The sequence below is a fragment of the Pollachius pollachius genome (genome assembly GCF_949987615.1).
Source record: "Pollachius pollachius genome assembly, chromosome: 13".
Classification (NCBI taxonomy): Eukaryota; Metazoa; Chordata; class Actinopteri; order Gadiformes; family Gadidae; genus Pollachius; species Pollachius pollachius.
The window spans coordinates 1,606,661-1,631,579 of NC_136946.1; the positions used below are offsets into that span (position 1 = coordinate 1,606,661).

At 47.3% G+C, this 24,919-nt stretch overlaps 1 protein-coding gene across 6 annotated transcripts in view; it reads right to left on the reverse strand.

Moving 5' to 3' along the window:
- The window catches only part of LOC307085304 (tripartite motif-containing protein 16-like), a 37,706-nt gene extending 13,709 nt beyond the window's left edge, over window positions 1-23,997 (reverse strand). Inside the window, exons 1-5 of one of the 6 annotated variants that reach the window (XM_079750054.1) lie at window positions 23,909-23,915; window positions 15,699-15,837; window positions 3,020-3,169; window positions 1,806-1,955; window positions 1,571-1,642 (exon numbers count right to left, since the gene is read on the reverse strand). In XM_079750054.1, the coding sequence (XP_079606180.1) occupies window positions 1,571-1,642; window positions 1,806-1,955; window positions 3,020-3,169; window positions 15,699-15,753 (427 nt within the window). In that variant the 5' untranslated portion in view covers window positions 15,754-15,837; window positions 23,909-23,915. The other 5 variants (XM_079750053.1, XM_079750055.1, XM_079750056.1 and 2 more) reach the window with 5 other exon arrangements.
- Between the last annotated feature and the right edge of the window lie 922 nt (window positions 23,998-24,919).

The window sequence follows — 24,919 nt, forward strand, 5'->3', positions numbered from 1 at the left end:
GGTGGAGGCCATCCACGGCTGCCAACCGCCTACAACCAAAAAGGGGGTGAGATCCTTCTTGGGGCTGGTTGGCTGGTATAGGCGTTTCATCCCCAACTTCTCCAGCCGAGCTGCGTGTTTGACTGACCTCACTCGGAAAACCAGTCCCAACAAGGTGGTCTGGACTCCCGAGTGTGAGGTCGCTTTCCGGGACCTGCAGGAGCGCATGTGCTCTGAGCCGGTGCTGCAGAGCCCTGACTTTTCCTTGCCCTTCACAGTGCAGACGGACGCTTCAGGCCTAGGCCTAGGGGCTGTGTTGCTGCAAGGTGACGGGGAGAACAAGATGCCCGTACAGTATGTGAGCCGCAAGCTTTTCTCTCGCGAGACTCGATACTCCACCATCGAGAAGGAGGGTCTCGCCATTAAATGGGCCCTTGATACTCTTAAGTACTATTTAGTGGGGAAAGAGTTTGTCCTAGAGACAGACCACAGGCCCTTGCAGTGGCTGCATCGCATGCGGGACTCTAACACCAGGATTACTCGCTGGCACCTGTCTTTGCAGCCCTACAAATTCACGGTGAAGTACAGGGCTGGTAAAGACAATGTGATTGCAGACTTTCTGTCGCGTCGTGAGACGGACGCTCCTTCTTAAGGGGGGGGGTGTGTGACGGGGCGCATAGCTACCGTCACGGTAGCGATGCGCTACATACAGGAGACTGAGTGTGGGTTTGTCTTGTTTGTTTATGTATTTCGTTACCTTCATACTGTTTTAAAATCATTCATCAAACATGTCATTTATCATATGCACTACGACAGTTTAATACAATCTTGCAAGTACCATCATTACAACTTTCTGTTTCTTTCTGCTTGTTTCCATTTACCATTAACGTCACCTGTTTTGTCACAATAACCACTCGTCTTATGTTTATTTGAGGGTTGGAGCACCGCGTCACCAGGGTTTATATCTACGTCAAATCTTCCGGGTAAACCGGAAGTGAACCCGAGTTATTATTTTTATTTTATTGCTGTCTTTTTACATTTTGGCTATGCCAAAATATAGCAATGGTGCACAGTTTATAAGGTTAATTGTTTCTCGCTAGTTGAGGATAGAACGGAAGCTGTTTTAAAGCTGTTGTGTAACTGCTCTGGTAAACACCCCTGACGCAACGGGAAAATTGGTATGCACCAATTAGCAGTGGGGGTTAGGCTTACTTAGGCCGACGTTCAACAGTGGTTCGGGGAAGCTGATGGAGAGAGGACTTATGCCTGTATATTGCTCTCCTGTGTTGGACTTGTTTAAAGGTCCGGTTTCCTGAAATTTTGACTTATGTTTTTTTTTGTGACTCTCAAGCCTATTTGATATGCTGAGTCAACCTTTTGTATATATATATTTTTTTTTTATGTTTTTGTTTTTTTGTTAATTTTTGTTCTATTTTTTTGTCGCCTTAAGGGCCTTAATTGGGATAAATAAAAGATCCCATCCTATCCATCACTCCTCGTCTGCTCCTGAGTGTTTTTTCATCTAGTTCAAGTCGCTCCAACACATCTACCCTTGACAAATTCTATTCAGGATGAGATGATTTAGACTCACTGAAGCGCAGGGAGATGAGGAGAATACTCAGCACTCCGATGCTCACAATGACAGTGATGTGAAACCATAGAGCTGTTCAGGAGTAGGATGTACACACACACACACACACACACACACACATACACACACACACACACACACACACACACACACACACACACACACACACACACACACACGGTCATTGTTTTCGACTGGATTATTTCTTTTAATTTTTCTAAAAAGGGGCACCTACCAAATCTTCTCTTCCTGGTCTCCTCCCGGTCCAAAGACGTGTCCTCAGGATCCTCAGAGATTCCAGGGTCCGGTTCAGAGATGGTGACCATTGTTACTCTCTGACGGCTTTCACGGCTTCTGAACTTATCCTTTTTCCTTTCTCTATCAGCTGGAAAAACAACGTCACTTGTTTTCATTCTGACCAATTATCAGCTTGCAATCTGATACCATGAGTGTCAGGATATGTTTTTCTTCTACTCTTACAAGATGTCTTCATTTGACACACAGACTCACGCACGCACTCAAGCACACACACACGGACACACAGAGTAATGTACACACAGATATATTCATACTGTGTGGCTGTCATTCACAGTTCAGACTTCCTACGGTCTGCAGAATCCCTCCCCGTCTTGAAGAAACACCTGAAGACCTCTACTGAGAACACCTCAGTAAGTGATGACTGGTATTGTGGCTCTCGTGTTGAGTTTAGAACACAATTAAGCAGAACACATACTTGTCTCTAGCATACATGTTATTATTCCCTCATTATTGACATATACGCACACATAGTTATACAGTAATACACACAGAAATACATACGTACACACACAGTAATCGAGGGGGGACAACATTTGGCATGCGTGTCACCACGGTCTTTCACATCGGCCCACGCAGAAAAGAGGGATAGAAAATAGAGGACATGTATTGTGGGATAATTTGAGATATGTTCATATTAATGACAAACTTTATGGAATTATGTTAAATTCATAAGTACACCTGATATCACTTCAGTTAAATAAGCAGCCGTTATTAAAACACAAAATTCTTGATTAAATAAACCATTGTCACTCTAATGTCACGTTGCACTACCATAAATAATAAGTAATGAAAAAACTAAACTTGTGTTCTGCTCCTTGAAGTTACTCTGCACTCTATTCCACGTTTATAACGAACATATATCATGAAACACACAAGTACTTGAGATGCCTATCAACAGTCCGTAACTTATGGGCGTAATCACAAGTCAAGTAAGGCAAATGTGAGCATTTTGTCTCGAACACACACATGTCGTTATTTAGGAGAATAAATCAGTCTACACGGTCGCTGGTTCATCAGGTCGGTCCCTTTAGCTAAAAACATTTTCTAAAAGTACATTTTAAATGTTTGCAGATGAAAACACGTTTTTTTAACTGGATTATCTATTTTAAATCCTCTCAAAAGGGCACCTACCAAATCTTCTCTTCCTGGTCTCCTCCCGGTCCAAAGACGTGTCCTCAGGTTCCTCAGAGATTCCAGGGTCCGGTTCAGAGATGGTAACCATGGTTCCTCCCTGACAGCTTCCAATACTTCTGCTCTCAGGAGTCAGATCTTCTATATCAGCTGGAAAAACCACATCACATGTTTTAATTCTGACCAATCATCAGCCTGCAATCTGATATCATCAGTGTCAGGAAGTGACAGTGTTTTTCTACTACTCTTTCTTCTACTTCTACTACTTATCAGATGTCTTCATTTGACACACTCGCATGCAAACACTTCATTTGACTCACGGACGCATGCAAACACAAACACACACACACAAGATAATCTTTTTTATTTAATATAAAGATACTACATAGGTATAATATAGCAGATAGCTTTTAAACTTTTCAATCACAACTTTGTGATTGAGTGTGTGAGTGAGTGAGTGAGTGAGTGAGTGAGTGAGTGAGTGAGTGAGTGAGGGAGAGAGAGAGAGAGAGAGAGAGAGAGAGAGAGAGAGAGAGAGAGAGTGAGAGAGAGACATTGTGTGTGTGGTCTAAAAGCAGCGTGGGTTGTTCCAGTACTTGATGTTAACTCTGATTCGTATCATTTCTGTGAAGCCTATCTCTTCTGCTCACAGGGAATTAACATCTATGCAAACCACTTTTATGTTGAACCTCAATCATTCACTCCTGTGTGTGTGTGTCCGTGTGTGTGTGTGTGTGTGTGTGTGTGTGTGTTTGTGTGTGTGTGTGTGGGGGTAACACTTTACGATAAGGAACGCAAAAACGTGGGTAGTTACTGAGGAACGAATAAGTAACAAATGATTCATAACTCCTCAGTAGTTACTGAATAACTGTAACTTAGGGCCCCAGTTAGGGCCCCAGTTGTTCATTGTGGGGGGACGTGCGACGTCTGGCCTGCAGGGGGAGTATGGACAGGTTGGGAGCGCACGGGATTGGCCGGGGGGGGGGATTGAACCTGGTGACGAGCAGGTGTCTGCACTCAGGTCAATCAGGGAGGCTGTACTTATGTGCCTGTTTTCTGTTATAGTAGGAGACCCGGGAGCGAACGGACCAGGGAGGTCCGGAGCGAGCGTGACGCTGAGCCAGATTCACCGAGAGACGGCTAAATGGACCTTTTTGTTACCTTTTGAGATTTCTGTTCAGTTTGTATCGCAAAATAAACTGATCTCCTGCGGAAAGAACGACAACCCCGCCTGCTCTCATTCATCGAACCCATTACACTGGAGCCCAAACTGGGGCCCCGAGAGCAGATAAATGGACCAGTCCCCGTTGGGAAATGTACTCGGGCACCTGGCCCAGATGGCCGAGAGGCAAGGCCAGCTCCACCAGGCACAGAACGAGGTGCTCACGGAGCTGGCCCAGTCCTTTGCCGCCGATCGGGCCATGCTCCATGAGCTCCTCGCCCCCGGCGGACGCGGCGGAGGACCCCGAGGGCCGGGACCCGCAGCCCAGATTCACGTCCCGAAGATGGGGGAGGCCGACGACGCGATAGCCTTCCTCGAAACCTTCCAGGGGGTGGCCGAGGTCTCGGGGTGGCCTCGACCGGAGTGGGCGCACCGGCTCCTACCGCTCCTGACCGGAGAGGCGCAGCTCGCGGCCCACAGCCTGCCGGCCGGGGCCCAGCGGGACTACGACGCGATCACCAGGGCCATCCGGGACCGGCTGGGTCTCTACCCCGAGGAACATCGGCGGCGATTCCGGGCGCTGGCCTTCAGCGAGGGGGACCGACCCTTCGCCTTCGCCCAGCAGCTGAGGGACCAGGCCAAGAGGTGGCTGGTCCCAGACCGGAACACGGCGGAGGACGTGGTCGAGCACGTGGTCTTGGAAAGATTCGTGGAGGGGCTGCCGGCTCGGACCTCCGCCTGGGTCCGGTACCACCGGCCCGAGAGCCTCGCTGCTGCGGTCGACCTGGCGGAGAGTCACCTGCAGCCACCACCGGCGAGCCAGCGACCGCCGACACCGGGCCCACGTACCGGGGCGGCTGCCCCACGGCGGGAGAGGCCAACCCCGGCGCCGAGGGCGAGATTGGGGGGGGGGCGGTCCAGAGCGGGCACATGAGTCGCCTTCCACCCCCCTTCCACAGACGGGCGCTCAGGCGGCAGGGGAGGGGTGTTGGCGGTGTGGGCGGCCTGGCCACTTCCGGCGGGAGTGCCCCATGATGGAGGTGGGTCAGGTCGTCCGCGTCACCGGGGCCCCGTCTCCTCCCCACGATCCCGGCGAGGCGTACCGTATCCCGGTGAGGAAACAGCGGGGGACGCACCAGGTGCTGTTGGACTCGGGCTGCATGCAGACCATGATCCACCAGCGCCTGGTGCGGTCTGAGGCATTGGTGGAGGCGTTGAACGTTTCGGTGAGGTGTATACACGGGGATGTGCACGAGTATCCTTTGGTCCCCATCGAAATTCGTTGTGGGGGTAGAAAATATAGGGTGAAGGCGGCGGTTAGTTCGAGCCTCTCGCATCCCCTGATTCTTGGGTTGGATTGGGCGGGGTTCCCACAGGCAGTTAGGGGGACTACGGGGATGCGGACACGACAGGTAGGGATATGTAAGTCATGTGCGGTATTCTGCGCCGAGGCGGGGGCGCCCGACGCTGCTCAGGAATCGGGGGAAGGGGGGGGTCCTCACCCCGAGGTCCCAGCGCCGAGATTCCCACCGGTGGAGGATTTCCCCCTCGAGCAGTCTCGTGATGCCACATTGAGCTCAGCCTACGACCAGGTGATAAGTATTGATGGGAGTCGGGTCCGGCCAGACGCGGCGCTGACTTACCCACACTTCATGGTGGTTAGGGACAGGCTATTTCGGGTGAGTCGTGACACCCAGAATGAGGAGGTGATCACCCAGTTGCTGGTGCCAAGGAGCCGCCGGGAAATGGTCTTCCAGGCGGCGCATTACAACCCAATGGCGGGCCATTTGGGGTACGAGAAAACACTCAACCGGATAATGGCCCGGTTCTATTGGCCGGGGATTCGGGCGGAAGTGCGCAGGTGGTGCGCATCCTGCCCCGAATGCCAGCTGGTGAATCCCCCGGCCGTCCCCAGGGCTCCCTTACGGCCCCTCCCCCTGGTGGAAGCCCCCTTCGACCGCGTTGGCATGGACATTATCGGGCCATTAGAACGTTCCGCACACGGGTATCGATTTGTGTTAGTCCTGATCGACTACGCAACCCGATACCCGGAAGCAATTCCGTTGCGCAACATCTCCGCGAAGAGTGTTGCGCAGGCGTTGTTTCATGTCGTATCGCGGGTGGGAATCCCGAAAGAGATTCTCACTGACCAGGGCACCAATTTCATGTCACGCACGATTAGAGAACTTTACGGGTTGTTGAAGGTCAAGGCCGTCCGCACAAGCGTCTATCACCCAGCCACGGACGGCTTGTGTGAGAGGTTTAACCGGACGTTAAAGTCCATGATCCGCAAGTTCGTACATGAAGATGCTCGAAATTTGCATCAATGGCTAGACCCTCTGTTGTTTGCAGTGCGGGAAGTGCCCCAGGCTTCCACGGGGTTTTCCCCATTTGAGTTACTCTATGGGCGCAAGCCCAGGGGCGTCCTGGACCTCATTAAAGAAAACTGGGAGGAGGGGTCCAGTGACAGCAAAAACTAAATCCAGTATGTCATGGACCTGCGTGCAAAGCTTCACTCACTAGGGGTATTGTCACGTGAGAATTTGCACCACGCCCAGGAGAGTCAGAGACGCCTGTACGACAGAGGGACTAGATTACGCGATCTCACCCCGGGGGACAAGGTCCTGGTACTGCTGCCCACCTCTAACACCAAATTACTCGCGAAGTGGCAAGGGCCCTTCGTGGTCACGCGGCGAGTCGGGGACGTGGATTACGAGGTAGCGCGTTCGGACAGGGGCGAAAACAAACAGGTGTACCACATCAACCTCCTGAAGAGGTGGAACGACGTGGTCCCTGTCGCGTTTGCGTCGACGCTGCCGGAGGGAGAAAAGCTCGGGCCGGAAGTCCCGGGCCCAGGTCCCACCCCTCCGGTAGGTCAGGGCGAGGACCTCTCGCGGAGTCAGGCACGGGACGTTGCCGGCCTGCAACTCCAGTTCGCTGACGTCTTTTCGCCCCTGCCCGGTCGCACCCCGCTAATTACTCACGACATCGAGACGCAGCCCGGGTTAACGGTGCGGACACGCCCCTATAGGCTGCCCGTCCACAAACAAGATGTGGTACGGCGCGAATTAGCAACCATGTTAGAGTTGGGCGTGGTCGAGGAGTCCCACAGCGACTGGTGCAGTCCCGTCGTGCTTGTGGGGAAGCCGGACGGGTCGGTCCGATTCTGTGTGGACTATCGTAGGGTGAACACGGTCTCAAAGTTCGACGCCTACCCAATGCCTCGGATCGACGAGCTCGTGGACCGGCTTGGCATGGCCACCTATTATACGACTCTGGACTGCACGAAGGGCTACTGGCAGATTCCGCTGTCTCCAGCAGCCCGGGAAAAAACGGCGTTCTCCACTCCGCTCAGTTTATACCAGTTCAAGGTGCTTCCGTTCGGGTTGTTCGGGGCCCCGGCCACGTTTCAGCGACTGATGGACCGGGTGTTACGGCCACACGCCGCGTATGCTGCTGCCTACATTGATGACGTGGTCATCTATAGTGGAACGTGGGAGCAGTATGTGCGGCAGGTGGCGGCCGTCCTTCAGTCGCTGAGACGAGCAGGGCTCATGGCCAACCCGAAGAAGTGCGTAATCGGGCGGAGGGAGATCCAGTATCTGGGGTACCACCTGGGGGGGGGGGAGGTCCGGCCACAGGTCGCTAAAACCACGGCGGTGGCCGCCTCCGCTCGGCCCAGAACCAAGAAGGAGGTGAGGCGGTTCTTGGGGCTGGCAGGGTACTACCGGCAGTTCGTGCCACACTTCTCGGACCTGGCCAGCCCCTTGACCGACCTCACCCGTAAGAGGGCCCCAGATACAGTCCAGTGGTCGGAGCCGTGCCAGGTGTCGTTTGAGGCTATTAAAACAGCCCTCTGTGGAGAGTCGGTCCTATGCGCCCCTAACTTTGATCTCCCTTTCTCCCTGCAGACGAACGCGTCGGATAGGGGGCTGGGCGCGGTCCTGACCCAGCAGGTGGAGGGGGTCGACCGCCCGGTGCTGTACCTGAGCCGGAAACTATCGGACCGGGAGGGTCGGTACAGCACGGTGGAGAAGGAGTGTCTCGCCATCCGGTGGGCGGTCGGCGCCCTTCGCTACTACCTGTTGGGGCGCGCATTCACCCTCTACTCCGACCACGCCCCCCTCCAGTGGCTCCACCGCATGAAGGACGCCAACGCGAGGATCACCCGGTGGTACCTCGCGTTGCAGCCCTTTAACTTTCGGGTCGTGCACAGGCCTGGGGCACAAATGGCCGTGGCGGACTTCCTCTCCCGCTCCGGGGGGGGGGAGTGAGTCGGCGGCCGGATGTGACCCCGGCCGGTGTCGGGCGGTGGGGGCGTGTGGGGGGACGTGCGACGTCTGGCCTGCAGGGGGATTATGGACAGGTTGGGAGCGCACGGGATTGGCCGGGGGGGGGGATTGAACCTGGTGACGAGCAGGTGTCTGCACTCAGGTCAATCAGGGAGGCTGTACTTATGTGCCTGTTTTCTGTTATAGTGAGAGACCCGGGAGCGAACGGACCAGGGAGGTCCGGAGCGAGCGTGACGCTGAGCCAGATTCACCGAGAGACGGCTAAATGGACCTTTTTGTTACCTTTTGAGATTTCTGTTCAGTTTGTATCGCAAAATAAACCGATCTCCTGCGGAGAGAACGACAACCCCGCCTGCTCTCATTCATCGAACCCGTTACATTCATCATTAGTCAGTCAGTAACAAACAATAGTCCCCTAGTCTGTTTAACAGTAACTCCTCAGTAGTTACTGAATAACTGTTGCTTAGGGCCCCAGTTAGGGCCCCAGTTAGGGCCCCAGTTGTTCATCGTTTCTTACTCAGTAACGAATACAGTATCCCCTAGTCTGTTTACCAGTAACTCCTCAGTAGTTACTGAGTAACTGTCACTTATGGCCTCGTTAGGACCCCATATTAGGGCCCCGTTAGGCCCTGGTCGTTCATCATTTGTTACTCATTTGTTCCTCAGTAACTAGCCACGTTTTTGCGTACCTCATTGTTAAGTGTCACCGAAACATTTCTATGTTGACACTGTTTGGATGTATATCATGACCTCATCATTAGTCTGAGTAACAGCTGTGTTGTGTTGTGGTGAAGCCCAGAGCAGCAGGAGAGAGCAGACTCTACTGGACCCAGCTGTGTCTCCATGAAGACGGAATGGTCTATGGGAGTTCCTGAACAGTTTAAAGATGGAAAGTCTATTGAGAAGGAGTGAGGATTTAAACATTGCTCAGAGGTGGTGTGATTGAGAGGAGAGATATGGCTGTAGTGATGTGGTTGACATGGTGTGAATGATTGCAATTTTTGTTCATCTGAATTCTGCATTCTCCGTTCGCAAACAACATTAAAAATTATTGCTATTGTAAAATGACAATTTTTTACTCTGAAAAGTGACTTTTGTGCCTGGACAAGTGAACGGTAAATGTACTTATCCGAGGGACAAGGCCTCATGAAAAAGTTAATGTTGACACATGCACACTCACACATACACACACACACACACACACACACACACACACACACACACACACACACACACACACACACACACACACACACACACACACCTTTGCTGTTGTGCAAGCTGTGATGGACACTTGCAGACTTGCAGGCTTATATAGTAATAGTAATGAAGAAACTTATTTATCTTCAGATCTTCATTTCCTCCTTTGCACCGCTGCGTCTCCAGATACCTAGAGCTACAGGACGCTACACCCTGAGTCTTGTTATCTGTGGTCTGTTTGTGTGTGTGTGTGTCTGTGTGTGTGTGTGTGTGTGTGTGTGTGTCTGTGTGTGTGTGTCTGTTTGTGTGTGTGTGTGTTTGTGCGTAGGCTTGCGTTTTTTTTCCATGTCATCATAATAATTATTGACTGTATTTCACCATATATTCTCAGCCAGGGCAACATGTCTGTATTTGGCGGGATGGCTCTGTGGGGGAAACTCGCCGGCCGTATGAGCAGCCTTGAAACACCACATCCCCATCAGGTCAAACAGTTTGGAACGCCCTGGACCAGAGATCTGAAGGACTTCGCAGGCGCTTCTTAAAGGACGCCCCTGACCCTAGCCCCCCAAAAGGGCAGGAAAACCTCCCCTTATATCAGGGAAGGAACCTGGAGAAGGAACCCAGATGAGGGTTCCCTCTTCAGGGATGGTAGGAGTGCAAGAGGGGCGATAATAATGTGCAGACGTAATGGTAGCATAACAACTGCTATCTGAGAGATATCCTCTATCCATCTCTATCTCTTGTCTTTATAGGCACAGATTATGACACAGCTCATAGGAAGTATGTGCAAGATGGCGGCACATATAGACGCGCGGCTTGGAGCCCCTCCAGATGGTGCTTTCTGTAGTTTATTGATATACGGTTTCATGTATGTCTTAGTTTTAGTTTTAATATCGATAGACAATTGCTGTGCACACACAGCCTACAGCAGACACGACTTGCTAGGGAGCTGTACACACAGCGAGAGGACCATCTCAGCTGAATACCTAGGCGAACACGGAGTACCCGAAGACATCGCCCGGACACCGGGAGACAGACAGTTCATGGTCCCGGAACTGAAGCGCAAGCGACGGCATAGGGATCGTAAGCAACGACGGGGCCGCAGGGGAGGACTGTTAGCGAGGATGAAGAGATGCCCGGACAAACCGGCTTCGCCAAGTATTTTCTTCTCAAACGTTATTTCAAACATCATCGTGAAGGATAGCTGTGTGCTTATTTTCACAGAAACCTGGCTCCAGGCATCCATTCCCGACTCTGCGGTAGCACTGGAGGGCCGTACAGCTCACCCAGCAGATATAACTAAGGCTAGTGGGAAACAAGGCGGTGGCGGCCTACTCATTTTCACTAAAGACAGCTGGAGCTCCAACACTGGAACTGTGAGTAGCCAATGTTCCCCCGAGTTGGAATATATCACAGTTAAATGCCGGCCTACATACCTCCTGATGGAATTCAATGCCGTGCTGATCACAGCTGTTTACAAACCTCCCGACGCTGATGCTAACGTAGCACTAGCTCAGCTACATGACGTCATCAGAAAACAACAGAGCACGGACTCTGAGACAGTCCACATCATCGCTGGGGACTTCAATCACGCGATCTAAGGGTAGTACTTCCGAAATTTTACCAGCACATTAAATGTGCCAAGAGGGGAGAAAATACACTGGACAAGGTTTATAGCAAAACTAAACTAGCCTACATAGCTAGACCGCTGGCTCACCTAGGCCAGTCAGACCATGTGTCCATCCTTCTGATTCCAGCCTACACCCCCATCAAGAAAAGTGCTCCCATCACCACTAGGACAGTCAAAACCTGGCCAGCATCTCCACGCCACTGCAAATCAGTCTCCATGACACCAGATGGGAGGAATACGAGGACCTGGAATGGTTCACATCAACGGTCCTCCAACACGTCAGGAGCTGTGCAGACTCGTTCACCGTGGACAAGCGTGTCCAGGTTTCCCCCGACACAAAGCCATGGATGAGCAGAAAGGTGCTGCAGCTGCTCAGGGAGAGAGACTCCGCCCTCAGGTCAAAGGACAAGGCCCTCTACAACATCGCCAGGGCCATCCTGAACCGAGGCATCAAAGGGGTACAAGGGCAAGATCAAAGACTTCCTGAGCAACGACTTGAGGCTGGTGTGGCAGTGGGTCCAGCACATGACCAACTTCAGAGCCAACAGGCTCTCAGCCGACGGGGATAACCCACAGCTGGCGGAACTCCTTCTACGCGCGGTTCGAGAGGGGGCCGAGGGGGGAAGTCACATCCCAGCCCCCAGCAGCTTCACCCTCGCAGAACACGAGGTGAGACGCACGCTGAAGGCGGTGAACCCCAGAAAAGCAGCGGAGCCGGATGGCATCCCGGGACGGGTGCTGAGGTGCTGACCAGCTGACCGGGGTTCCTCACCAAGATCGTTAATCGGTCCCTGTCCCAGGCCTGCCTGAAAACCTCCACAATCATCCCAAAATCGGTCCCAAAGAAAAGCACGCTGAGCTGCCTCAACGACTACGGCCCGGGGGCACTCACACCCATCATCATGAAGTGCTTTGAGAAGCTAGTCCGTAGCCACATCATCTCTTCAATGCCACCCAGACCCGCCCAGACAAGACCCACAGCAGTTTGCCCACCGCGCCAACAGGTCCACAGAAGACGTCATCGCGACAGCTCTCCAATCCATCCTGTCCCACCTGGAGGAGAGGAGTAGCTACGTCAGAATGCTCTTCGTGGATTTCAGCTCGGCGTTCAACACTATACTTCCGGACAGACCGGTGTGCAAACTGCCATACCTGAGACTTCCACTAAACCAGTGGCGGTGGGTCAATAGAGGGCGCTAGGGCGCCGCCCCTACGTGAAATATTCACTTGAATATATCTGCCAACTATTAATCAACTATTATCAATACGAAATAAATCAACAAAAATACATAGTGTTTATCCTCGTTTAATTTTGTGAAATACTTGTCACTGCCAGCAACCATTTAAATGCATCTGAACGTCAATGATTTGGGCTAGGCTAGTTATTGGTCGTTCAAAATAACTAGCCTAGTGCGTGCAGTGTGCGCCCCAGGCCAATGGTATCGCTTTTCTTTTTTGTTATCACCACATGATTGGACAATTCAGCAAATCAATCAAATAGGCTACCTCCCTCAGCAGCATTCACACAACACAACTACATGTAGAGAAGAGATAGATCGCTAACTAGCAGAGAGTTGTAAGCACTTTCCACCCTTTTCAGTGGAGGAATTGGACTCCCCAAGCAATGTTATACTTAAAAGGAGCAAGTAAGTACATATTAATTTAGTATTTCGGCCTGTAGCATCTAAACAAAATTAATCAACTGTCCCATGCCTTTTTGGCTGTTGCCCAGCAAAGTTGTGTCCTGTTTCGGGAGGTGGTGGTTCGCTCACCGTGCTGGGTTACCACAATATAAAATGTATGAACATACCTCCCGTCTGGTTGAAGAGCTTCTTAACAACCTCTACTCTGACCTTGTCCCTCTGCTGGCTACCCAGTTCTCTATCAGTCTCCCTGTCCCAGTAGCCTGGCTCCTCTCTGGTGACCTGGTCCATCCAGGCCTGCTTGGGTACGGCTCTCTTACTGACGGTGTCATAGTGATCAACCTGAACCTCATCCACCATCCCAACACCAACATACTCTGGGAAGGATGAGAGGCCAGACGACGCCGTGGAGAAATACCTCAGAGTGTGAATCACTCTGGACAGACAGAGAGACGGACAGGTTAATACTGTACATCACTGTAGACAGATAGACAGATAGACAGACAGGTTAATACTGTACATCACTTGAGAGCAGACAGACAGACAGACAGACAGACAGACAGACAGGTTAATGCTGTACATCACTGTAGACAGACAGGCAGACAGACAGACAGACAGACAGACATCACTGGAGACAGCATGTGGCTCTGCCCCCTGTCTTCAGGTCATTTATGGAGGATTTGTTTTAACTTTATCGACACTTCTTCAGGTTATAGTACAATGCTTCGTCTAAAACACAAACTGCTTCATTTGAATCTTCCACTCAACTAGGAATGGGTTAACCTAGCTATTGTGGTGGAAAATAACCGAGTTCGATCCCTTCAACTAGCTAAGAGAGTAAAAGAAACCGAGGGGTCCGGAGCAAGAATGACAAAAAGACTTTATCGTTACAAAGGCAACAACAAAGCCGAGTAGTTTGCAAAGCACTGCCGGTCAACAGCTCCCAGCCTCTTTTTTATCCTCACGTGCAAAGCTGTTTCTTGTTTGAGGTGTCCACCCACGGCCACCCATGGCCGACCAGTCATACATTCCTTTAAGCGAGTGGCCGACAACACTAATCTAAACCACCAGGCGGAGGTCAGCACACATTGACCCCATAGCCTCTGGGGTCGTGTTGGCTTCTTAACTCAGCTCTGACCCCAGACTCCCTGGCGCTGTGCCAAGTCCTAGATAAGAGTCCAGAGACGTTTTTAGATGCTTTCTACCATTAGATATATAGGCCTAATAATAATCATGGTTTACGTTAGAATATAATCATTAATTTCTTCCATACTATCTGTGTTGTAAACTGGGAATGGGTTAACCTAACTATCTGTGTTGTGTACAGGGAATGGTTTAACCTAGCTATCTGTATTGTATACGGGGAATGGGTTAACCTAGCTATCTGTATTGTGTAAGGGGAATGGGTTAACCTAGCTATCTGTGTTGTATACGGGGAATGGGTTAACCTAGCTATCTGTGTTGGATACAGGAATTGGGTTAAACTAGCTATCTGTGTTGTATACAGGGAATGGATTAACCAACCTATCTGTGTTGTATACGGGGAATGGTTTAACCTAGCTATCTGTATTGTATACGGGGAATGGCTTAACCTAGCTATCTGTATTGTGTACGGGGAATGGGTTAACCTAGCTATCTGTGTTGTATACGGGGAATGGGTTAACCTAGCTATCTGTGTTGGATACAGGAATTGGGTTAAACTAGCTATCTGTGTTGTATACAGGGAATGGATTAACCAACCTATCTGTGTTGTATACGGGGAATGGGTTAACCAACCTATCTGTGTTGTATACGGTGAATGGGTTAACCTAGCTATCTGTGTTGTATACGGGGAATGGGTTAACCTAGCTATCTGTGTTGTATACGGGGAATGGGTTAACCTAGCTCTCTGTGGTGAATACGGGGAATGGGTTAACCTAGTGATTGTTAGTGCTTGGTTATATGAACATCCTTACTGTGCCCACAGCGATATAGTGTCGTTTCTCTTCCTGCTGACTAATGTTGTTTGGATAAAAGTGTCTGCTAAACGCCCTCAATGTAAATGTAAATGTTGCTAACTGTTTCATTCTTATAACTGTATATTCCTTAATCCACCATTGTATTAAATACATTTTTACATTCTCAAGGATGTCTGATCCAGGAATGACTTATAGTGAGATTAAATGTGTCTTCTGTTGATCAAGTGAACATTTTAATGAGACAGTTTCCTTAAGTATTTTAAGATATGAATAACTTAAATAAACATTATTAACATACTGTTAATGTGCATGAATGTCCATCTAATGCGCAACACTTCACTGACCTGGGAGGCAATATTTTCCCTTTCACTTGATTACTCGTGTTTAATTTAAATATGATGATATGAATTGATATAGAATTAAAGTGATTAGGATCGAACAATATGAAAGTGGTTCTGATAAACCAACCCATCTGTTGACTTTAAGAACAGATTCAGAAACCCACTATCATCATCCAGTTTAGTCTCATACTAACTTTTGTTTTCTCAGTTCGGACCCAAAATGATACGCAGTCGAAACAAAACGCTAACTGGTTTCTGAAAAATCAGTTTAAATATCGGAACCACTGAATGATTAATCATCCTGTGGATTAATTGTTCGAGTTTGAGATTGTACACAAACGCAGTTTCACATCAAAAGGAAAGACAGCGAAACTAAGCACGGCCTCGGGACCACTATAGTCCTAGTTCCGGTTCTATATATAGTTCGGACCGAGACGCTCTGAAGGGTCCTACCTGCAGACCCCCCGGAGAGGACCTCCAGCAGCAGCGGCAGTGCCCCCGCCCCCATGCTGAGTGTGGAGGATGGTCGTCTGGTCTCCTGAAGGTCTGGACCGGCAGGACTCGAGGGGAGGGAGGAGGCGGACCCGCTCGACTAATGGCAATTCAGAAAGGCGGTGGCGTCATTAGTTACCAGGTGGACCACAACAGTTGAAGTGGAAATAAGTGAAGCAACCGAACGGACAGAAGAGCACCAGAGAGGCTTGGTAGACCTCGGTGTTAACCAGATTAAACACAGACACGCAAACACACACACACACACACACACACCTACACAAACACACACACACACACACACACACACATGATGTTGTGTTCAACAGATTAAACACAACATCAGACAGCCGACAGAGGGACAGACCCTGTGTGTGTGTCTTCAATCATCCCCTTGAACTTCTCAATATGTTATATCGTCACCCTCTTAAAGTAATGGCCTAAGTCACCTTTTTGCCAAAATGATTTTCTTGCCTAAATCAGCTCTTTGTGATGCTAGCCACCTCTGGTAAAATCCCCAACATCCTCAGTTGAACAGATCATGTGATCCTACCCGTTTAGTGTAATGGCCTGTGTCAAGAGTGTGAATTAGGCCAATTTATTTTGCCTAAGTCACTAGACAAGAGTGACTTAGGCAATTTTATGAGCGTTTCAAGATGGTGGCCACTGTTTTGCCTCACTTATTCCAGAATTAATTCGGCCCAAGTCAGGTTCAAAATTTAGTAAATCACAAAGGCATGTTCATAAATTGGCCTAAGTCATCTTATCCTCTTATGTTACACAATTGACTGACATCATTATTTGTATATCAATAGTAATCTATTGTCATAACCTTTGTGTTTGAAATGATTCATAAATATCATATACTCTATATATGGTTCAGTTTTTTCTGTTTTCTGAACAACTTGAAAATATGACTTAGGCCATTACTTTAAGAGGGTGACGATATATATATGGTTGGAGGTCCTCCACCCCCCCGGTGAGAAGAGTGAGACTCCCCCCACCCATCTACGAGGCTAGACACGCACAAACACACAAACACACACACACACAATAACACGCAAGTACACACACACAGTCTTAGCATGTCAAGATGTAACCACCGTCATGGCCTCCCCAGTGTCTAACATTGTGCTGTTTGACTCAACATGGCCGCTCTGACGGCTGCAGACTCAAACGCTTCACTCTGTTTCTACTGGTTGAAGCCCGCGCCTTGGAAGACGGTTCATTATTTAACAAATTAGCATTGTTAATTTTTGTTATTTAACACCCACACAAACACACACACGCACGCACGCGTCCGATTCTTTTTTCAACAACCGACACAGAGATACTGAGGCCCCCCCCCCCCAACAAAAACCCAGGGAGGAAAAACATTTTTTGTTTTATTTATAATTTCTGATTAATATATTATTATTATTATTATTATTATTATTATTATTATTATTATTATTATTATTATTATTATTATTCTTATCAAGGCACTTACGGAAGAATTATTTACTAATAAAACGAAAAATCATCGGCTGAACACACAAGAACATTCAGTTGGATCCACCGAGTTGTTTATTGCAATTATGCTTCATTAACAAATACAACAGGAAAATAGTCCCTTACATGTACACAATAAATACGAGGACTAAAACAATAAAAGCTGCAGACTTTACAAATCGTCAACAGGTGTGAACGTATCTTTAATCACTGAACATGCGGCCGTTTGGTTCCCATCAGAACACAAAAAAAATCAAGATTAAGTCTAAAGTAATTTACAACATGCAACATTATACCATAGACCTCCTAGTTGTGATAAATAAAATATATAATCTGCTTTAAATCAGGTGTAAATCAGGATTATGACAAAAATGATGATATTAGAGCCCTTAAGACCAAAACTGGTGATGTCTGAAAATATACAAAAATATTTACCATCAATAGGTATTTTATATACATTTCAAATAATAAATGTGCTGATCTAACAATGGGAGATCTTGAAAGTCTTTTAATGGTTTATCATGCTATACTTTCCAGAAGAGAGAGAGGGAAAAAAGAGGGAGAGAGAGAGAGAGAGAATGAGAGAGAGAGAGAGAGAGAGAGAGAGAGAGAGAGAGAGAGAAACAAAGAGAGAAAGACTGCGGGAAAGAGAAAGAAAGAGGGAGAGGAAGAGAGTAAGAGGGATGGAGAGAGAGACAGAGAGAAAAAGAGAGAGAGTGAGAGACTATAACTCCCACAGAGACACTGAGTCATCAGTCCTCTCAGGCCTCCAAAGCCTCTTCATCCAAAGCCTCTCATCCTCTAACTAGTGTACTTACCTAACTATGGGAGACCTTAAAAGTATTTCATGGTTTATCATGCTATACTTTCCAGAAGAGAGAGAGAGGGAAAGAAAAATTGTGAGAGAGAGAGAGAGAGAGAGAGAGAGAGAGAGGGAGCGAGTGTGCTTGTGTATATGTGTGTGTTTGTGTGCGCATGCGCGCCCACCCATCCGCCCATTTCTTTTTTTCTACAACCGACACAGAGACGCTGAGGAACCTTCCCTCCATAACCCAAACCCCGGGAGGAGGTCCTCCTGGGTGAAGGAGGCCTGGAAGGTGTGGAGGTGTGTCAGTGTGTCTGAGGACCCTCCTCCACCTGGGGACACTCTGTAGAAGGACAGAGAGCCAGCAGGCCGGTCCAGATACACTCCTACTCTGGTGGAGCCAGCGGGGCGGAGAGGTATGGCTGTATATCTACCGTTGTGCCCGGCAGTGTAACCATCATCACTATAAAGACTCCAGGACTTGTTGTTCTCTCCAAACCTACTGTCAGCACCCCGTCCTCTCCTTGTGATTCCTCTGTATGTCAGTCCTATGTTAACCCATCCTTTCCTCTCTACCTCCCAGTAACAGCGCCCAGTCAGAGCCTCTCTACCCAACACCTGGGGCGCGGACTCAAATCTCTTTGGGTGATCCGGATATGACTGGTCCACTCCAGCCCACATCACCTTTCTGTTCTCCTCAGACAGAGAGAGTCCTCTGTTGGCCGTGTTTAGGTCCAGTGTGAGTTCACAGGCATCTTAAGGGAAAACAAGATATGATGAGCTGCTGAACCATTCTTCATCATCATCATCATCATCATCATCATCATCACTAGTCCTGTTTTCCTACGTTCTTCTTTTTATTTTCTTTCAGAGTCATATTTTGGTCGCTCTCTCTTCTTCAATCATTAACATAGAAAGACCAAAAAAGTATCATATGATAGGTAATATAGTGGAATCATGTGCTGTAGATTTTCTAAGCAATAGTAAACATTGTGTTTAAGATAATTAACCTCTTAAACCCGAGCGCCCCCGGTGGCGGTGGCAGCTGTGCCAACGTGTGCTGTAAACAGCACCGCCATGGTCCAACATGTCCATGGTGCATACCCACGTGACGGGTAGAAGCTCGGCTCAAAGCCCATGATAACCATTTTTACGAAAACGAAACACAATTCTAACACCAAAGCAACTAAATGAGCCCATAACAAACATGCAGAACGTGCATGCGCGCATACTGGCCGCCGCTGATTTCGCTTTTTCATGCCACCTACACAAACTAGCAGCCAAAGAAGAGCAAAATAAATAAACAAATAAAAAACGTTATACAGTGTGATACTTTTGATTGGCGAATGGTGTTTTTTTACATGGATTTGGGTCCCTCGATTTGACCGTCCCTCGACTCTATTGGCTCTGACGGTTCGGTAGAGGGGTCAATCATCCGAATTGACCGATGCATATCCAATATATCTTCCTGCGTTTGACTGGAAGGTCAGCATAATTCGCGCCAGAAGCGCCGAGAACATTCTCAGAGCAGACACTCCGGCTAGATAGAGACATACGCTCCTACAACACGCTTCTTACAACGTTTGCATTCCTAGTTAGCTAGTAGTTAGCTAGTTATTTTGTATTTTCTTGCCTTTTTTTTCTATTTGTTATTCTTTTCAAATAAATAATGGCAGGCAGGAGAAAGAGCTATACGTTTGCGGAGGCATTTGCTATCATTACTAGCGACAGTGGGGCTACTGTAGTCCCTCTCGAGTCCTCGTCTGACGACATTGACTTGCTGTTGCCAGAACTGGACACGAATTAATTGTACTGTAGGAAGTGCCAGGTCTCTTTGTGCTTCACTTCCAAAAAGAACTGCTTCCAGCAGTGGCATGACAGCCCTTAGTGTATATAGTAAGTTTTAGTTAGTTATATATTTGTTCAAAGTTGCTGCCAGCGTGTTTATATATATATCTTTATCCCTAGTGATTGTAGTCTTTAGCTGTGTTTTTACCTTTGTTTTTACAGTTTGGTTTTATTATATTTTGTTCTCAAATATATCTGCTCCAGTTGGAGTCAAACTTCATTTAGATTGTATGGTTTTCTTTGACTGGGAAAATGTATAGAGGTCTGGGTGAATTTTCAAAACAAGTCAAAACTGCAGAATTTGGATGGAATGAATACCTATAGTGATATGTCAGTGAAATAAAATTAGTTTTACAGTCTGGTACCTTAGAAAGGTTAAATGGCACTAATGGTGCCCAAAAGTGCCCAAATGGCACCATTTAGTCCGCCTTGACCTCCCTGTACTAAACCTCTTTAAAATCACTTTATTCACTTTATTAGCATTTATCCTGGAACAGGGTACTCATCAGATGTTGTTATATGTTTTGCTAAAGGTTCTGGGCTACTATTCCATAGTTTCAAGGTGGTATTCACTCTAAATAATGTGTTTTCTCTAGGCGAAAATTGAAAATGGACATTTCTTACTATGTTCTAGCTGAATTTACTCTGACACAGTAACATCTATATTGATTCTGACACTTCTGCAGCCACCTCACAGGTGACACCTTCTTTTTGAAACCAACTTCATTCATATAGCCCTTGTAGTAGTGGAGGCATACTCTATTCATTTTGGGCATGTCATTTCGGGCAGGAGGCCTGTGAAATAGGCCTAGGGCTTAACAGGTTAAAGTTAAAGTTAATTGTAAATCCCATGTGTGTGTGAGTGGTTGTCCCAATCAGATCATCGAAACAACGACAAATGCATAAAGTACATTCACTCCCTCAATAATTACACTACATAAACATAAACTGTTCAGCATGATGAGCTTATTACTCACATGAAATATCTAAACAATAAACAACACTTTTGTATTTCCCAATACACATACATTGCACTCAACCTTCAAAGGGACACCTGTGTAAACAACAGACTGAACAAGCTGAGCTGACATACAGGCTGGAGATGGACTGATGAACCATAGAACTGGATCATGCATACTATGTATACATAGACATGTACTCATACATACATATTATACATACATAGGCATGTACTCATACGTACATACTTCATGTACAAAAACAAATTATACATACATATTACAAAGATGTATAGCTAAGAACAATTACAATTAGGGCATTTAGCAGACGTTTTTATCCAAAGCGACTTACATCGGTTAATACACACATTGACACACCGACGGCAGTGTCAATCATGCAAGGCGATAGCCAGCTCGTCAGGGGCAATTAGGGTTTAGTGTCTTGCCCAGGGACACATCAACACTCAGCAAGGAGGAGCTGGGGAACTAGCAACCTTTCGGTTACAAGACAACTAATCTACCTCCTGAGCTAAGCCGATCCCACATAAGTACACTTAGCTAAACATCCACATTCTAATACATTTGTATACGTACATAAAAATGTGTACACATACATACGTAAACATATGTATAAATACTCATACATTCGTAAACATACATAAGCTTATGTACACATACATAAACAAACATACTAATATACGCACACTTAAGCGGTTAAAGGCAGTGCAAGTAAAATTTCCTCATGATTATACAATTTCTAGTTCCTACTCCTGTCCTATTTCCATTTCCTTCCGCTAGTCCGTTCAGTATACAAGTCTGAGTTATAGTTTGTTTGGTTTTTGAGAGTGAGTCTGTGGTTTGAGGCTAGGTTATTCAGACATGGCTGGGTGTCTGCTTCCTGTGGAAGCTAAAACCTAATGTACTGAAAAACAACATTTTTCACGTCATGCCATCTACAAAAACTAGGGGTGGAACGGATAACCGAATCCACGGTTCGGTTCATATGAGGCTTTTGGGGTCACTGTTTCGATTCCCTACGGTATGTTTTTGGTAAAGCAGGGGATGACACAAGTGCCTATGGATATGTATGTGTGTGAACACAAGTAACGCGTTACTCTAATCTGACCACTTTTTTCATTAACGAGTAATCTAACGCGTTACTATTTCCAAACAAGTAATCAGATTAAAGTTACTTATCCAAGTCACTGTGCGTAACCATTTTTGTCATTTTCCTTCGTAAAAATATATATTTTTGCTTTCTTCTTGCCTCTCGGTGAGCGACAAGTTTCACATATGCGACAAGTGTCACGCAGGAAGACTTTCGACCGAGTATGCGGGGGAGGGGGTAGTGTTATGGTCCACGTAGAGATCATAGAATTCTAAAGATACTATGTTACACAGGTTCTGTATTCTGCGGACCACTCTAGAACTTGTTTGTCATTGTTGTGTCTGGCTGTGAGTGTGCAAGCATGCAATGCGTTTTTTTGCATTACGTTTTTTAAATGATGCATGTTTACATTATCACGCTAACTCTGTTCAGATTTTAAACTTGAACTCTGTCCAAATATTTTCAGCTATTTAGCTTTTCTATACGTATTAAGCTACGTAGCTTTATTAAACAAACAATGCGGCACTCATATCTTAACGGAAAATCATTTGACATGTTTAATTTAGTTTGAATGTAAAATATTTCTTTATATTTGAAGAATATTGTAATATTGAATGTACATTTGACAGCCCTAAATCAAACCAAACAGACACTTACACTTGTGTAGAGCTGATCTCAGGTCAGGCACCTTCTTCATCTCCATGTTCAGTGTCTCCTCCAGCTGATCCAGGGCTCTCCTCAAGGTCCCAACGTATGATGGAGGACGGACCTCCACCGTCGTCCAGTCCTTGGTGGGTGGAGCATCCTTCAGGGATCTGAAGGTCTGGAGGAAGTGGAGGTGGCCTTCAGTTTGGGTGAACTGCTTCACCTCTGAGCTTCTATTGGTCAGATCTTTTATTTCCTGCTCCAGCTCTTTGATGAGGCCTTCAGCTTCTTTCTCTGTGGATTTCAGTTTCTCTTGAACCGTTTTGTTGTGATCATCCAGACACTTTTCAATAGAGCGCCTCAGAGCAGTGAGGACCTGCACACCATCGGCTATCTCTCTGTCTGCGTCTGCTTTGCTGTGGTCCACCGTGTCTATGATGTCTTTAATCTTTTGTTGTCTCTCCTTGATCATCTGCTGAACTTCAGCCTCTATCTTCCCCAGCTGGGCCATCTTCACTTCATATTCCTCCTTTAGAGGTACAACAGGATGGGACTTGTGTTCTGTCTCTGTGCAGTACTGACACACACACAACTGTTCAGACTGGCAGAAGAGCTCCAGGAGTCGGTCGTGTTTCTTACACATCCTGTCTTCCAGACGGTCCATAGGCTCGACCAGCCGATGTTTCTTCAGGCCTGCGACTCTCTGATGTGGCTCCAGGTGGGTTTGGCAGTAAGAGATAAAGCACATTAGGCAGGACTTCACTGCCTTCAGCTGGATCCCAGTACAGACGTCACAAGGAACTTCTCCGGGTTCAACGCAAGGCTGCTCTTTGACTCGTACAGAACTTCTAAACTGATCAACCATCCCTGATATGAACGTATTAACCCGTAAAACAGGTCTTGTGTCGAACAGCTCGTTGCAGACAGGACATTTGTACTGGACTTTGTCATCCCAGAACATTGTAATACAGGTTCTGCAGAAGTTGTGTCCACATGGTGTGGTAACTGGGCTGTTGAACACATCCAGACAGATTGAACATGAAAAGTCCTCCTTAGACCACGATGTCGCAGAGGCCATTCCTAGAAAACCATGTTAAATAAAGTAAAATCATTTATAATGTATAACAATGGTAAAATAGAGGTAGTAGCCAATCAGTAGTTTTGTTTTGACTAACAGCAGTGAACAGTGAGAGGTGAGAGTACTCAACGATTTCAACCCATACCTGATGATAGTAAAATAGTGCCTTTCCTATTGATATGATTAATAAGTTATAGATATTTATGATGAATCACGGATCAGAGTGGAGAAAATTACCTGGGTCTTCTCACTGCTGTAATGAAGTGAGCATCACAAAACCGTCTGTCGGTAACAAGGAAATTATCCTGTGAACCAACCAGTTGTACCAGTTCCCCTCCCAGTTTACCCTCCTCTCAGACTAACCTCCTATTGGCTGCTGTTCCATGACATCACTGTACAGGTGTCAGGTGTCCTGCTCGAGGCCGGACAATTTCACTTCAATGAGGCATGTTGTTGGGCTGGATTGGATTGGGTTCATCTTGGTACAAACTTTACAGGCAGGTATTTAGAAAATGCCAAGGTAAACACACACACACACACACACACACGCACACACACAAACACACACACACACACAAACACATACACACACACACACGCACACACACACACAAATACACACACAAACACACATTGTTAAAGCGATACAAGAGACTGTTTTTAGTTCATATAAAAAACAAACCGTAGCCTAAAATAGGCTGCAATTACACAGCAATAAGACTATTGCCATGATACAATACAGTAAGTATTCATCATAACATTGAATAGAAAATGTGCTTGGTTGACCTAATTCTAACTCAGCACAGTAAAGTGTGTGAACTCGTAATTAAGTGTAATACAGAACAGCATATTTACCATATTGTCCTGTCAGTGAGCTCCACCTGGGCTGGACTCACAAACCAGGTCCCATCACAAGTCATGCTGTCATTGTTAAAAGGGTTTTAATTGAAATTGAGAGAGAGAGAGAGAGAGAGAGAGAGAGAGAGAGAGAGAGAGAGAGAGTGGGAGAGTGAGTGAGAGAGTGACAGAGAGAAAGAGAGAGAGAGAGATAGAGATTATTGAGGTGAAGCTCCATAAGCCCCTGAACTCTTCCATTGTGCCCATTAATGAGTGGTACCTGAAGTCCAACCTGACTCTGGCCTTCACCATGACCCCAAACATCTCTGCCAGCCCAAGGCCTGCCTACTGCTCTACCTGGTTCTTCCTGCTTTTGTAAACCGCCATTTTGGCTTCCCGACCACAAAATTC